We start from the raw sequence: 12,375 nt of genomic DNA, 5'->3' as shown, positions 1-12,375 counted from the left end.
CCCCCGCCTTTCGCGGCCCCCTTTCCTCTTACCCCCCGATCTAGCGTGGCGCAAGGTTCATCGGACCGAGAAAAGACATCGGGAGTAATTCAGAGCCGCGGCACGATGCCTCCGTTCGTCCCTCGCGTCGGCGGGTTGGGGTGAGGGTTTTGGAGCGGGTGATTATTTTTCCAATTTTTTTTTTTCTTTAATTTATTATTATTTGCTTTTTAATTTGTCATTGGGCTTTGTCTCGCTCGCCGCCGCCTTCCCCTCCGCGCGTCTCCTGGAGGGCAGGACGTGCTGCTGTGCGGTGGGGATTGCAGGTTGGCAATCTCCAAGTGCTTGCTCGGCGCGGTCGCTGCGGTGTTGCGGGGCTTTTATTTTTTGCCGATAACCTGTGCCGTTGTAAACCAACCCCCCCCGCCCCCCCGACTTCAGCCGAGCATCCCCGGGGAAGCTTTAAACACCGGGAGGGGCCTTTTCCGAGAGATTTTGCAGCACATCATCAATTCTATCATCTTCAATAACCACTGGAAAGCAGAAAAAAAAAAAAACCATAACCGTGATGAATACGCTGCCGCCGTGCTCCCCTTGCCCAAGGTCACCCCGGGGTGGTGGGCACCCTGGGGTGGGTTTGGGGGGTCCCGCGGCCCCGGTGCAGCCGGTGGCAAAGCCAACACGGTGCCCTGAGCCTTACACCCGGTGCGGTGCCCCAGAGGGGAAGCGATGCCCGACAGCCCGCGGGGTACCCGGTGCACCGTGCCCCGTCCCTGGGGAGGGTACCCAGTACCCTACACCCGGCACGACGCTTGGTGCCCTGTCCCTGGGGAAGGCACCTCCACCCTGGCAAAGTGCCTGGGGCACGGTGCCTTCTCCACAGGGAAGCTCCCTCCTCCTCTACACCCTGGGGATGGTCCCCGGGGCACCATGCCCTGGCCCCAGGGAAGGTCTCTCCTGCCCTACGCCCTGGGGAATGTGCCCGGGCCACGGTACCTTGTCCCCGGGGAAGGTCCCTCCTGCCTTACACCCCGGGGATGGTCCCCAGGGCATGATGCCCTGTCCCTGAGGACGGTCCCTCCTGCCCTACACCCTGGCTAAGTGCCCGGGGCGCGCTGCCCTGTCCCTGCAGAAGGTCCCTCCTGCCCTGCACCCTGGGGAAGGTGCCCGGGGCATGGTGCCTTGTCCCCAGGGAAGGGCCCTCCTGCCCTGCGCCCTGGGGACGGTCCCCAAGGCACCCTGCCCCGTCCCCAGGGGAGGTCCCTGCTGCCCTACGCCCTGCAGAAGGTGCCCGGGGCATGGTGCCTTGTCCCCGGGGAAGGTGCCCGCAGCCCAGCGCCCCGGGGAAGGTTCCTGGGACGGGACGCGACGCCCGCCGGGTGCCCGGTGCGCCGCGCCCCACGCCCGGGGATGCTCCCTGCATCCCGGGAAGGCGCCCGCCGCCCCGTCCCCGGGGAGAGTCCCGGCGCCCGCCGCCCTCGCCCGTCCCCTCCGGCACCCACCTCTCTTGCTGCGCCCGATCTGCCCCAGCTTGGGCGGCCGCTTGCCCTGCCCGCCGGCGAGGAGGCCGTCGGGGCCGCGGAGGCGAACGGGGAAGGGCAGCTGCCCCACGGCCGCGTCCCCCGCCAGCTGCCCCTCGCCGTAGGGCGGCCCCTCCGACATGGGGGCGGCGGGGGGGGGCCCGCCACCGCCGCCGCCCCCCGACAGCCTCCCGGGGCGCGGGGCCCGCGGGCCCGGGGCAGCGGCGCAGCGGGGCGGGGGGCGGCGGCCGCCCCGTCACATCCCGGCCCGGCCCGGCGCTGCTGGCGGCTCCGCGGCGGCTCCGGCGGCGGCGGCGGCTCCGGCGGCGGCGGCGATAGAGGAGCGGGAGGCGGGACCGGGCGGGACGGGGCGGGAGCGGGACGGCCCCCGGCCCCCGGCGGCGGCACCGCCCCCGGCGGGCTGCCCCACGCCCCCCCGGGGATCCCCGGGCTGCCCCACCGGCCTGGCCCGCAGCAGCCCCGGGGAGCCCAGGCTGCCCCACGGCGCTTCTGGGGAGCCCGGAGCTGCCCCAAAGCATCCCCAAGGGGCCCGGACCTGCCCCGCAGCATCCCCGGGGTGCCCTGCGGTAGCCCTGGGGAGCCCAGAGCTGGACCAGAGCATCCCCGGGGTGCCCTGCAATGCCCCTGGGGAGCCCGGAGCTGCCCTACAGCAACTCCCGGCGAGCCCAGGCTGCCCCACGGCGCTTCTGGGGAGCCCGGAGCTGCCCCAGAGCATCCCCAGGGTGCCCTACAGTATCCCTGGGGTGCCTTGCAGTATCCCTAGGGAGCCTGGAACTGCCCGCAGCATCCCCGGGGTGCCCTGCAGTATCCCTAGGGAGCCTGGAGCTGGACCACAGCTGCCCCACAGCATCTCTGGGGAGCCCGGAGCTGCCCCAGAGCATCCCCAGGGTGCCCTACAGTATCCCTGGGGTGCCTTGCAGTATCCCTAGGGAGCCTGGAACTGCCCGCAGCATCCCCGGGGTGCCCTGCAGTATCCCTAGGGAGCCTGGAGCTGGACCACAGCTGCCCCACAGCATCTCTGGGGAGCCCGGAGCTGCCCCACAGCATCCCTGGGGAGCTCAGTGCCTGTCCCCAAGGAGCGCGGGCTCAGCCCCACGTCTGCCCTGCAGACCCCAGCAGAAACGAGCTGTCGTGGGGCCTCTGCGGCTTTGGGGGGGGCTGCAAGGCGGGGAGTCGGTCTGGGTGCACTTGGCTGTGGGTCCCCAGGACATGTCCCTGCACAAGCCTTTCCCGGGGGGGACTGCGGGAGGGCTTTTGGGTCACTGCGAGCTTTCTACGGGTTTTTCCCCGTGGTGTTGCCGCAGCAGCGTGGGTCGTTGCCCAGCAAAGTGAGCCAGCCTGGCCAAGGGGCGATGGGAAGGCTGGGGCTATCGTTCTGGGGGGCGTTCAGGCATCCCTGGTGCATCCCCTGCAAAGCGGAGTGGGGGAACAGCGGCAAAAAACCCATTTGCGCGCGGCTGGGTTACAACATCCCCACCAGCGGATTTCTGTGGGAGCCCGGCTCGTTCTGGGGCCGAGCAGGATGGGGCAGGAGACCAGCTCATTTTGGGGCTGAGCAGGATGGGGGCACGGGAAGGATGAGGCACGCTGCCCCGGGGATGCTCCCATCTCCAAACCCCTCGTTTGCTGAAATCCTCAGCTCCGGCAGCGGCGCGAGCCCCTCTCCCGCGCGCCCCCGCACACCCCCGAGCTGTCAGCTCCTTACATAAGGTTGCGTCTACGCCCGAGATATCACGGGGGAAAGCTTGAAAACAGGAGGCGAAAGGTAACGGGGAAAGCACAGCCCCCCTAAAAGCGTATTTTTAGGCTTCGCATGATGGCTCCATTCCCTGGGGAAAATGCCGAAGCTCAAGGCCGCATCCTGCACCCATCTGCCTGGGGGGGGTGACCTCCCCACTGTCCGAGGCTTTTTGGGGTGCTTGGTCCCCAGGAAACTGCAGCTGGGGAGGGAAAGGCAAAGCCTTGATATGATACAGGGAGTGATAGGCAGTAACAGCCAAAACAAAAAAAAAAAAAAAGCCTCTAAATATGATTATATGATTTTTACAGCAGAAAATTGCTTTTAAGAAAAGCAGTCGGGGTCTCAGGTGGTCCGGGTCTGAAATCCCTGCTGTCGGGAAGGCGGCAGCATTTGGTGCGTGATTTGGCAGAGCCGATCCCTCGGGGAAAGTCCTGGGGGTTTCTTGGTTTTGTTTCTTTTTCCATGATGCGCTTCGAGCCGCTGATAAAAGGAGAATTTTTCCTTTCTGGCAGCAGGAGAAGGGTGCGAAGGGCAAGGCAGGGCGATAACCGCGGGGAGAGGAGGGACGCCTCCGCCAGCGAGCTGGATTCTGGTTTTTCCCGCTGGGATTCTGGCTTTTCAGGCAGCGCGCAGGCAGGCAGCGCGCAGGCAGGCAGCCTCGCCGCGGCGGGCGGCCACCGCCATCTACAGCCGGCGGGGTGGGCTGGATGCGGCCCTTCCCGGCGCTGGGGCTGCCCAAGGCCCCGCTCCTCCGGCTGGCGCGGAAATGAAGCCGGTGGTTTTGTGCCGTGCGACCACAGCGGCCTTCGGACGCTGCCCGGCCAGCCTCGTTAACGTTTAACGAGGAAATAACCCAGTTCCTTGTTAAATTCACCGGTTTCCTTGGCAGTCGATGGAAAATTATTTCCTTTTCGATGCGCCAGGGCACGGGGACCCCCCGAGCGAGGGGGACGCCGGCGGCGCTGCCTGACGCAGGCATCGGCGCGGGGTCTTCCCCCGAATCCCGGGGGCTGCTTCAGTCCCGGGGTTTTTGCCCGTTCCTGCTCCGGGCTCCCAAAGCAGGGGCTCCCCCGCCCCACCCCGCCGTTTCTCTAATTGAAACTCGGTGCCCTCCACAGCGAATGTTAATTGCAGCCTGGCTTTGGGGTCGTTAACCCTCTCGGGCGCAGTTACCCACGTGATTTATGGCAAAATGGGGGAGTCGGGGAAGGGAATTTTCCTTTTCTGTGTGAAAATCTGGGGTTTTGGTTCCGCCTGCGTGACGGACACGGGGACAGCGGCGTCCGCCGCAGCCGGTGTTGGATTCAGCGCAGAGGGATGGGATCCCACCCCCCTCACCCCAAGCCCGGTCACCGCGCGGGGGGATTTACGTTCCTCCGGTGTTCATCAGCGCAGAGCGGCAGGGGATCCCCTCACCCCCCTCAGGCTCACGTAACGATCCAAGAAAAACACGCTTTTCATCCTATTTTATTACTTTACATCCCATCTTTCTATCCCAGCTCAAGCCAAGCACAGAAATCAGCCGCAGCGTTTTCACCTCCCCGTTTTCGCGTGCCGGTGCGTTACGGTCACAAACTGATTTTGCGGATGATCGCAAAATGATTTGTGTACACGCAAACCGCCGGACGAGCTCTCTGAAAGCCCCCCCTGCTCCGTCGCTCCCTGAGCTAGGTGGCAGCGTCGCCTGAATTCTGCAGCCTCTAAGAAGCCGTAATCCATCTTGTTTTCCCCCCCCGCGATGTTTTTACGTGCTGGGTAAGGGACCGCAGGCTCACTGAACCCCGACGCAAACCCCGAGAGTCCGACTCTCAACAGAAGAGCTTGAAACTGCGTCTCCCAGCTGAGCGTCGCGCCCTTTGCGAGGACTCCGCGTCTCCCGCCCCCAAAACCTCCGGAGCGCGACGTGAACCCTGATCAGCTGGACCCTCGCCTTTTAAGACCCGGCTCTGCGCCCCAGTCGAAGCACCCCGCTCACTCAAGCTCCCTCCCCTTCCCCCAAATCAACCGCCCGAGCAGCGAGGCGAGAAAACCCCTTTGCGAGAGGCGGCTTTAATGCCAAAAGCTGCCCCCCCGGCCACAGAAATTTAACTGTTGTACAAGGGAACCACCCTGGAGATGGCCTGCCTGCAGATCGGGCACCTCTTGGGCTCGGGGAGAGCCCGGTAGCACTCGCTGCAAGAGCAAACGTGCCCGCACTCCAGGAAGACGCAGGATTTGGTGTTGCTCAAGCAGATGATGCAGGCGTTTTTGAGCGTCTCTCCGCCCTCCGTGTTCATTTCGCGCATCAGGCGGCCCTGGGCCTGCCGGAATTCATCCTGCATTTGCTTGAGGTGCTGCCTCTCTCGGTGATGCCGGTATTGCTTCCGTAGGATGAAGAAGAGGACGGCGCAGGTGGCAAAACCGAAAACGACGGTGAGGATTTTCCAGAACCGGACGCTCGATTCTTGTTTCTGCAGCAAGGAGTCAAAATCCACGGCGCTCAGGTAGTAGGGCATGCCCTGCTTCGGGGGCTGCAGCTTGATTGTGGTGTTATCCAGCACCAGCTCTCCCACTCCCGTCAGCGCCGTGCCCACCTTCAGCATCTGCTCCGTCTCCTGAATGCCCTTCGGGCGCTCGCCGCTGATGTAGTGGCCGATGACGTCGGTAAAAGACTGGACGGAGGGATGAAACTTCTCGTACACCGTCTCCAGGCTGAGCTCGGCGGCCTCCAGCGGCTTCATCACCCTGACGGTGACGCCGGCATCTTCCTCCTGAGGGACCAGCTCGAAGGGGGTGGTGTTGGTTCTCTGGTGGATGATCTTCTCGTAGTCGTTCCTGGGGAAGGAGAAGGGGAGAAAGCAAACGCGAGCATTAGCGCTTCCCCCGAGGCCGACAGGGAAACACCGCGTGGGGCCGACCTGCCGTTTTTGGGTACTGCCAGCTGTCACCTGCCCTGCGCGAAGTTTATCTGGCTGGGACTCACCGGAGAGCGGCGTTTCGCCCCTCGTGGCACTGCCGGGCGTGCACGAGGCCCTCCGCCTCCGCCTTGACTCTTCCCCAGTCCCCGCAGAAGCAGCGTGGGCTTCCACCCTCACCGGGAGAGCGCTTCGGCCCACGTAATTCCCCCCTCGTCTCCCCGTGGCGTTCCCGGCTGCCAGGAGAAGCGCTGCCTGGCACACAGGCAAGTTTGATAAGCGCTATCCGATTAGCCGAGGCTCGAAGAGCGTCGCTGTGCTCTCGTTTCAGCAGCTCTCGTGGGCCAGGCCGCTCTCGGGACCATCCTCTGGTCCCCTGGCTGCAGGAATTGCCCAAATCCAAAGGAATTTTTGTTTCGAAGGCGTCGTTTTGCTCGGGAAATACCATCCTGTGGCCACCTCCGTAACAACAACGTGGGGCTGCCGATAAACGCCCTGCCCACGCTGGGTGACTCTGCGTCCTCATCATCTACAGACCCTGTATGAACTCTGAAAGGCTACAGCCCTGCAAACAGCCCAGCGTGCCCCGTTTCGGCAGCTGTGGGGTCCGGGTCTGGGGCACCCTGGTCGCTTTGGCCACGCCTGAAGTCATTTCGGCGCATCAGGCCCGCCGAGGGCACCTCAGCCGCTCTGACAGCCGGCCGTTCGTGGGCACCGGGCACGTACCAGAGGTGGGTTGTTCGGTTCCACACCATCTTATGCTCCTGCAGCGTCAGCCTCTGAACGACGCCCTTGCAGTTCTCCACAAACTGGCTGCTCAGGGTCTCCTTAACGGACCGCACCACGCCTGAAAGACAAATCCGAAGTGTGCATGAGGGGCTCGTGAATTTTCTGCTCTGTTTCTTATCGCGTGCAGCGAGTATGAGTGGGATCTGAACGAGACAGGGGGGCTGAAGAGCTGAGAGCTCGTGTTTGGGGCCGCCAGGATAGGCAGTGGCCGCCTGCCAGCGGGGAGATGAGGTGATGGGAGCAGCACCACGGGGTTGGGGCTGGAGCCCGCCCGGCGAGGGGGCAGCTGGGGTGGGGATGCGGCCCCATCGCCCCCGCCCCTACCTTCGATGACCGCGTAGGGGACGCAGCGCCCCGGCGCCTCCAGCAGCACCGCCTGCAGCTCCCCGTCCAGCCGGACCCTCCTGGCGCCCTGCGGGGAAGAAACGGAGGCCGCGGCTCAGCCGACGGGACCAGGCCGCGGGCCATACCCGGGCCCGTCCGCGTCTCCCCGCTGCCCTTCGCACCCACCTCGAGGCCGCGGGCGACGCGGGCCTTCTGCCGGTAGACGGAGTAGAGCAGGGCGGTGAGGGCGGCGCTGGCGGCCAGCAGCACGGCCTGCGCGGCCGAGGGCCGCCCGCCGCCCTCCATCGCCGCCGCCGCTGACGCGCCGTTACCGCGGCAACCATCCGCCGGCGCCGGGTGATGACGTACGCCGCGACGCTCTAGCGCGGGCGCCACCGCCACCATAGAGACTCGGTCCTCCAGGGCCGCCGTTGCGTGGGGGGGCCCAACGCGGGACGAAGGGCCCTGAGCCCCCCGCCAAGGCCTTGCTGGGGGGGCCCGAATCCCGGCCCCACAGGGCCTGGGAGGGGGGTAAAGCCCAGCCCCGGGGTCTGGGGGGGCAGGACACGGTCGCGCCCCCTCAGCAGGGTGCGGGGCAGCAGCACCCCGGGCCCCCCCCACGGCGAGGAGAGGGCCCGGCCCCGCCACGCAGCCCCCAGACCCATTTTGTGGGGTCCTCCTCCCCGCGCAGGGCCGCGGCCAGGCTGGCAGCTCCTGTGCTGGGGAGGGGGGGACAAGACCCGGCTCCCCCCGCTATTCCCTTACTCTGGGAAAGCAGCAAAAGGGGGGGGGGGAAGAGTAATTTTGGGGAAATTATTGATGTTCAGGGCCTTGGTGCTGCTTGTGGGGTGGGCAGTGGGGGATGCAGGCAAGCCCTGCTCTCTGCTGGGGGGTCTGAGGGGCCAAACCCCCATCGCAGCCTCTCCGCCACCCCCCCCAGCTCTATATTTAAAAAATCGAGTTGCCATGGCTACGCGGAGCTGCGCTTGGTGCCGCAGGGAGGGCGCAGAAAGCAACGGGGACCCCGCGGCCCCCCTGCCCCAGGCCTGGCTTCCCTTTCCAGGGGTAAATTCGGTATAAACCCCCCCAAACTGCCTCGGTGCTGAGCTTAACTCTTCCTCTCCCGTTTGCCAGGGCTCGGTCCAGGCGAGACACAGGCGCTGTTACGCTGCAGAAAACACACATTAACTTTATTATGGCTGCCGCGGAGGAGGCACGAGAGCGGGTTCGTGTGCGGGGGCCGGGAGTGCAAACCCACCCCCCCAGGGGTCTTCCTTGGAAACGAAGCCGCCGTCTCATCCAGGTTTGTCCCCGAGGAGGGTCCGACTTCAGCTTGGGGCACAGGGAGGGCACCTCGTCCCCGAAACGGGGTGACCCACCATTGCTGCTCAGCACGCCGGGGGCCGGGGGCCACGCAGGCTGCAGCCCCGCATCTCCCTGGCCAGCCGCAGCACGGCGGTGGGACCGCTGTCCCCCCGGGGTGCCCCGGTGCCGAAGGCCTCCTCCTCCTCCTCCTCCAGGATGGAGCTGAGGCGGGGAGCGCAGCGGGCCCTCTCAGCAGGCGGGCGGTAGGGACACTTGGCGTTGAGCAGCCGGCGGAGGGGCACCAAGGGGACGATGGCGTCGCCCAGGAGCTGCTGCTGGACGTGGCGGAAATCGTTCTGCCTTTTGAGGCGCTTGAACTCGTTGAAGGCAGAGGCGGAGGTCTGGTAGAGGAGCAGGGCCATGGCGCGCGCCTTGTCGGCTTTGGAGACCAGGACGGCGTGGCAGCGCAGCACCACCGCCTTGTTCTTCACCTGGTGCCGGTAAACCCAGGCGAAAACCTTGGGGTGCCGGCGGTCGGCGGCGCAGTAGGTGATGCGGTGCAGGAGGTACGCGTGGCCCGGCCGGCGGGCTCCCTTCTCGCAGGGGGTCATACGGATGCCTTGGGGTCCCAACGTCAGCTTCATCTTGGCCCCGCCGGCCCCCGCGTCGCTCTTAGCCCAGATCTTGCCCACCGCCTCCTCCGTGCAGCCCTCGCCCTTGGCGTGCAGGGTGACGGCGTTGCCCAGGTACCGCACCGTGTACGTCGGGTCCTCCTTGTTCAGCTCCACTTTCTGGCGTTTGCCACGGAAGACGCTGCCCAGCCGCTCGAGCGGGCAGTCGGGCAGGAGGTCGGGGCAGGAGCGCAGGAAGCCGGCCAGCAACGCGGCGTAGCTCAGCCCCGGCCCCAGGCTCTTGCCTTTGCACTTACGTTCGTTTTCTACCAGCACGAACTTGCTCCGGCGCCAGGGCAGCATCTCTGCTCCACCGAGGGGCCCCCCCGGCCGCCCCACACGCCTCCGCTAATCCCGGCCCTGCCGCGACGGCCCCCGCCGACCCCCTTGCGAGCAGAAGGACCCCCGCCCCGGACCCCAAAGCTGGCTGGGGGGTGTCCCCACACCCCCCCCGCCCAGGGGGGGATGCCCCTACCCCGGCGTGGCGGGATGCAGCTGCCGTATCCGATACCGTCTGCCCACGGAGGATGCGGAGATGCTTGGCCGAGGAACCGCCGCGCTCCGGCTGCCGCCTGCGCCTGCTGCGGGGAGCGGCGGCGGTAGCGGTGGCTGCGGGGATGCAGCTCTCCGTGGGCTGCTCCACCTCCCCGCAACGCCGCGTCGCCCCGGCCCTGAGCACGCGGGGAGCCGCCGGCGGACGCCCCCCGCCGCCGTGCACGCCGCCGGACGCGCGCTCGCTTCGTGCTCGGGCAGGGAAATAAAGATGCTGATAAAATAAAGACACACCATGCAGCGGCCAGACCCCCAGCACCAAAGCCCGCCCGCGTAGGGGGAAATTAGGGCAGGATCCGGGGGGATGATTTTTGGGAGGGTCGGGCATCAGCTCCTGACCCTGGCACGAGAAAAGAGGGTTTTTTCCCCCCAATCTGAGCGTTGCGAGAGGGGGTGCGCCTGGGTTTGCAGATCCTGCAGGTCTGCTGGCATTTTTTGCTTCAGAACCTCTGTTTTTCCCTATTATTTCCAGCCAGGTCCTCCCTCTTGGGCTGAGCTTTTGGCTTTTAACCTGTTGCTTTTAACTCTGGCCGAGGCCCTGGGATGGCTTCTCTCCGGCGAAAATTAAATGCCATTTCTGAGCAGCACAGCCTGGGGGGGATTTTTGGGGAGCACTGCGGGATGCCTGCAAGATTTTAGCCCTGCAGTGGAGCCTGAGGCCGTTCAGGATTTAGCTCCTTCAGCTCAAACCCTAATTTCCACATTTTTTTACCACCTGGGGCTTCTCGTGGGTGCAGCGGGGAGAGCCCCGAGCTTGGGGACCCACAAAGATGCTCCGGCTGCCTTGGGATTAAAAAATGGGGAGGAGAAAGGGGTCAAATAACAGTGTGTACCCTCAGTTTTAGTCCTTTCAGGGAGCAAAACCCGAGCGGGGTGCTGCAGGGAGTGGGAAGCCATTTCCCGGCAGCTTCCCAGCTTTTCTATGGTTCGAGCGAAGCAACTGCAACCTTAAAATAGCTGCTTCGCAGGCAGGCAGCACCGCTGCTGCGGCCTCGGCAGCCTCCTAAGCTTTTGCAGCCAAAATAATAAAAAAATGCAGGCGTTTGTGAGGTTTTTGGCTTTTCTGCTGCAGCTCGGGGTGTGTGGTTTGCTCCCGGTGTGAGGATGGTTTTGGGGAGGTGGCCGGCCTCTCTCTCTCGTTATTTCTGTTCTCGCCCTCATCGACAGAGGTGAGGACTCTTTATTTAATTGCTCCGGGTTCGTATCGACAGGGCAGGTTTAAACCCTCCCCGAAAGCTCGTTTATTTATAGAACCCACATGATTTCGGAGGGGGGGTCCCCGAGCTCCAGTCCGCTCCCCCGATGCCTCCCACCAGCTGCTCTGGGGCTGGTTTTCCTTTTCTCTCCCGGGTTTTGGGGGGATCGTGCCATGTAATGGGGTGGGGGGCACAGGAGCATCTGCGGCTCCTTTTAGATGGAAAAACAACCAGGATTTGCACTTTGAAAGCTGAAAAAAGGGCTCTGAGCTGAATCAGCGCTGCCAATCCTTCCTCTAGCTGCCTATTGCCTTCACTGACTGCCCTTGCAAGTCACTAACTGTCATCATTAGGTTCCAGGGTGAACAAGCACCTGCACAGTGCAAGGAAGGTGGGTCGCCCTGTTATCCCCTGGGACAATACTGATCTCAGCGTCCCGGCTTTGATTTCTTGGGGTGCCTGTGGTCCTCTCGCTGCCCCGCGCTCCATTCTCAGCTCCCGGCGTTTATACCACACCAGAGCCTGCTGCCAATTCGGGTGCCGCGTCCCAGCCTGTCGTGGCTCGTCAGCAGCGACCCAGCACCAAGGTTTGCTGACAAAACCGGCGGGTAAGGTCAAAATCCTCCCAAAATCCAGCAAACTGGACAAAAATCCCAGAGATAAATCAATGGGGGCTGTGACACCCGTCCTTGCAGCCAGAAAATGGGGCATTAAGCTCCTCCAGCATGGGGAAAAAAAGAGAGATCTTTAATTAAAGAGCAATTTGCCGATCAGCCCGGCATCCCGGGAGCGCTTTACCTCGTGTGGGCTGATTCCCACGGAAGCACTAGCCGAACCGAATTCGGGCTCGAGCAGCACAAGGGCATCCCGAAACGGGCTTTTATCGCTTCTGTCTTCAGCCAGCTTTCCCTGCTGCCTGGCAGTTAAAAGACCTGGGAAAATGTGAGAGAGCGCGCTATATATATTATTTTTTCTGTTTTCAATCAAATTAATTTATTTCTTTTGATCTCACTGATCAGGAGCTGTTGTTCCTCCCCTCCAGGAATGATTTAATGACATTTTCCCGTGGAGCCGCATAACCAGTTTTCAACTGGGGGGGAAAAAAACCACCCAGGCGGCGGTGGAAAAAATGCTCGGCTGGGACAGAGAAAGGAGGAGGGGAAAAAAAAGAAATGGAGAAATTGGAAAAAATGAGACAGCGGGCGGGGAGAGGACGCGGGACCCGCCGAGCCTGAGGCTTTGGGGGTCAGGGCTGCCCGCAGGGATGCTTCCCGGGGTTCGGCTGCGCGCCGGGGCGTTATCCCGGCGGGGCCGGCCGGCCTATTTTCCAGGCGAGGAAATATTTAACCGTGGCGTCAGCAGGCAGGGCAGGCGGGTGCAGGC

At 64.1% G+C, this 12,375-nt stretch overlaps 3 protein-coding genes across 3 annotated transcripts; all 3 read right to left on the bottom strand.

The window, feature by feature from the left end:
• Positions 1 to 441: 441 nt before the first annotated feature.
• On the bottom strand, positions 442 to 1,641 carry CAMK2N1 (calcium/calmodulin dependent protein kinase II inhibitor 1; the record flags this gene model as incomplete). The annotated part of the gene is made up of 2 exons (XM_082328764.1): positions 442 to 512; positions 1,482 to 1,641. The coding sequence occupies 2 exons, from the start codon at positions 1,639 to 1,641 to the stop codon at positions 442 to 444; spliced, it is 231 nt and encodes a 76-aa protein (XP_082184890.1).
• Positions 1,642 to 4,625: 2,984 nt separating this feature from the next.
• On the bottom strand, positions 4,626 to 7,589 carry MUL1 (mitochondrial E3 ubiquitin protein ligase 1). Its single transcript, XM_082328735.1, has 4 exons — positions 7,455 to 7,589; positions 7,269 to 7,356; positions 6,882 to 7,002; positions 4,626 to 6,075 (listed from the first exon to the last, which is right to left on the bottom strand). The coding sequence occupies exons 1-4, from the start codon at positions 7,572 to 7,574 to the stop codon at positions 5,346 to 5,348; spliced, it is 1,059 nt and encodes a 352-aa protein (XP_082184861.1). The 5' UTR covers positions 7,575 to 7,589; the 3' UTR covers positions 4,626 to 5,345.
• A 1,067-nt stretch (positions 7,590 to 8,656) lies between these two features.
• FAM43B (family with sequence similarity 43 member B) lies at positions 8,657 to 9,547 on the bottom strand (the record flags this gene model as incomplete). Its single annotated transcript, XM_082329285.1, has 1 exon — positions 8,657 to 9,547. One exon carries the CDS (start codon positions 9,545 to 9,547, stop codon positions 8,657 to 8,659), a length of 891 nt encoding a protein of 296 aa, XP_082185411.1.
• Between the last annotated feature and the right edge of the window lie 2,828 nt (positions 9,548 to 12,375).

The sequence above is a fragment of the Platalea leucorodia genome (assembly GCF_965183815.1).
Source record: "Platalea leucorodia genome assembly, chromosome: 17".
In the NCBI taxonomy this organism is placed as follows: Eukaryota; Metazoa; Chordata; class Aves; order Pelecaniformes; family Threskiornithidae; genus Platalea; species Platalea leucorodia.
The sequence above is the reverse complement of the archived record's forward strand: the minus strand, read 5'-3'. Positions and strand labels throughout refer to the sequence as shown.

What these genes read in the sequence shown, in the direction of transcription:
- MUL1 (XM_082328735.1), bottom strand. Translation starts at nt 7,574, where the DNA reads ATGGAGGGCGGCGGGCGGCCCTCGGCCGCGCAGGCCGTGCTGCTGGCC. An exon ending in GCGTCGCCCGCGGCCTCGAG is followed by an intron (nt 7,357 to 7,454) that starts GTGGGTGCGAAG and finishes TCTTCCCCGCAG; the next exon opens with GGCGCCAGGAGGGTCCGGCT. An exon ending in AACCGAACAACCCACCTCTG is followed by an intron (nt 6,076 to 6,881) that starts GTACGTGCCCGG and finishes CTCCTTCCCCAG; the next exon opens with GAACGACTACGAGAAGATCA.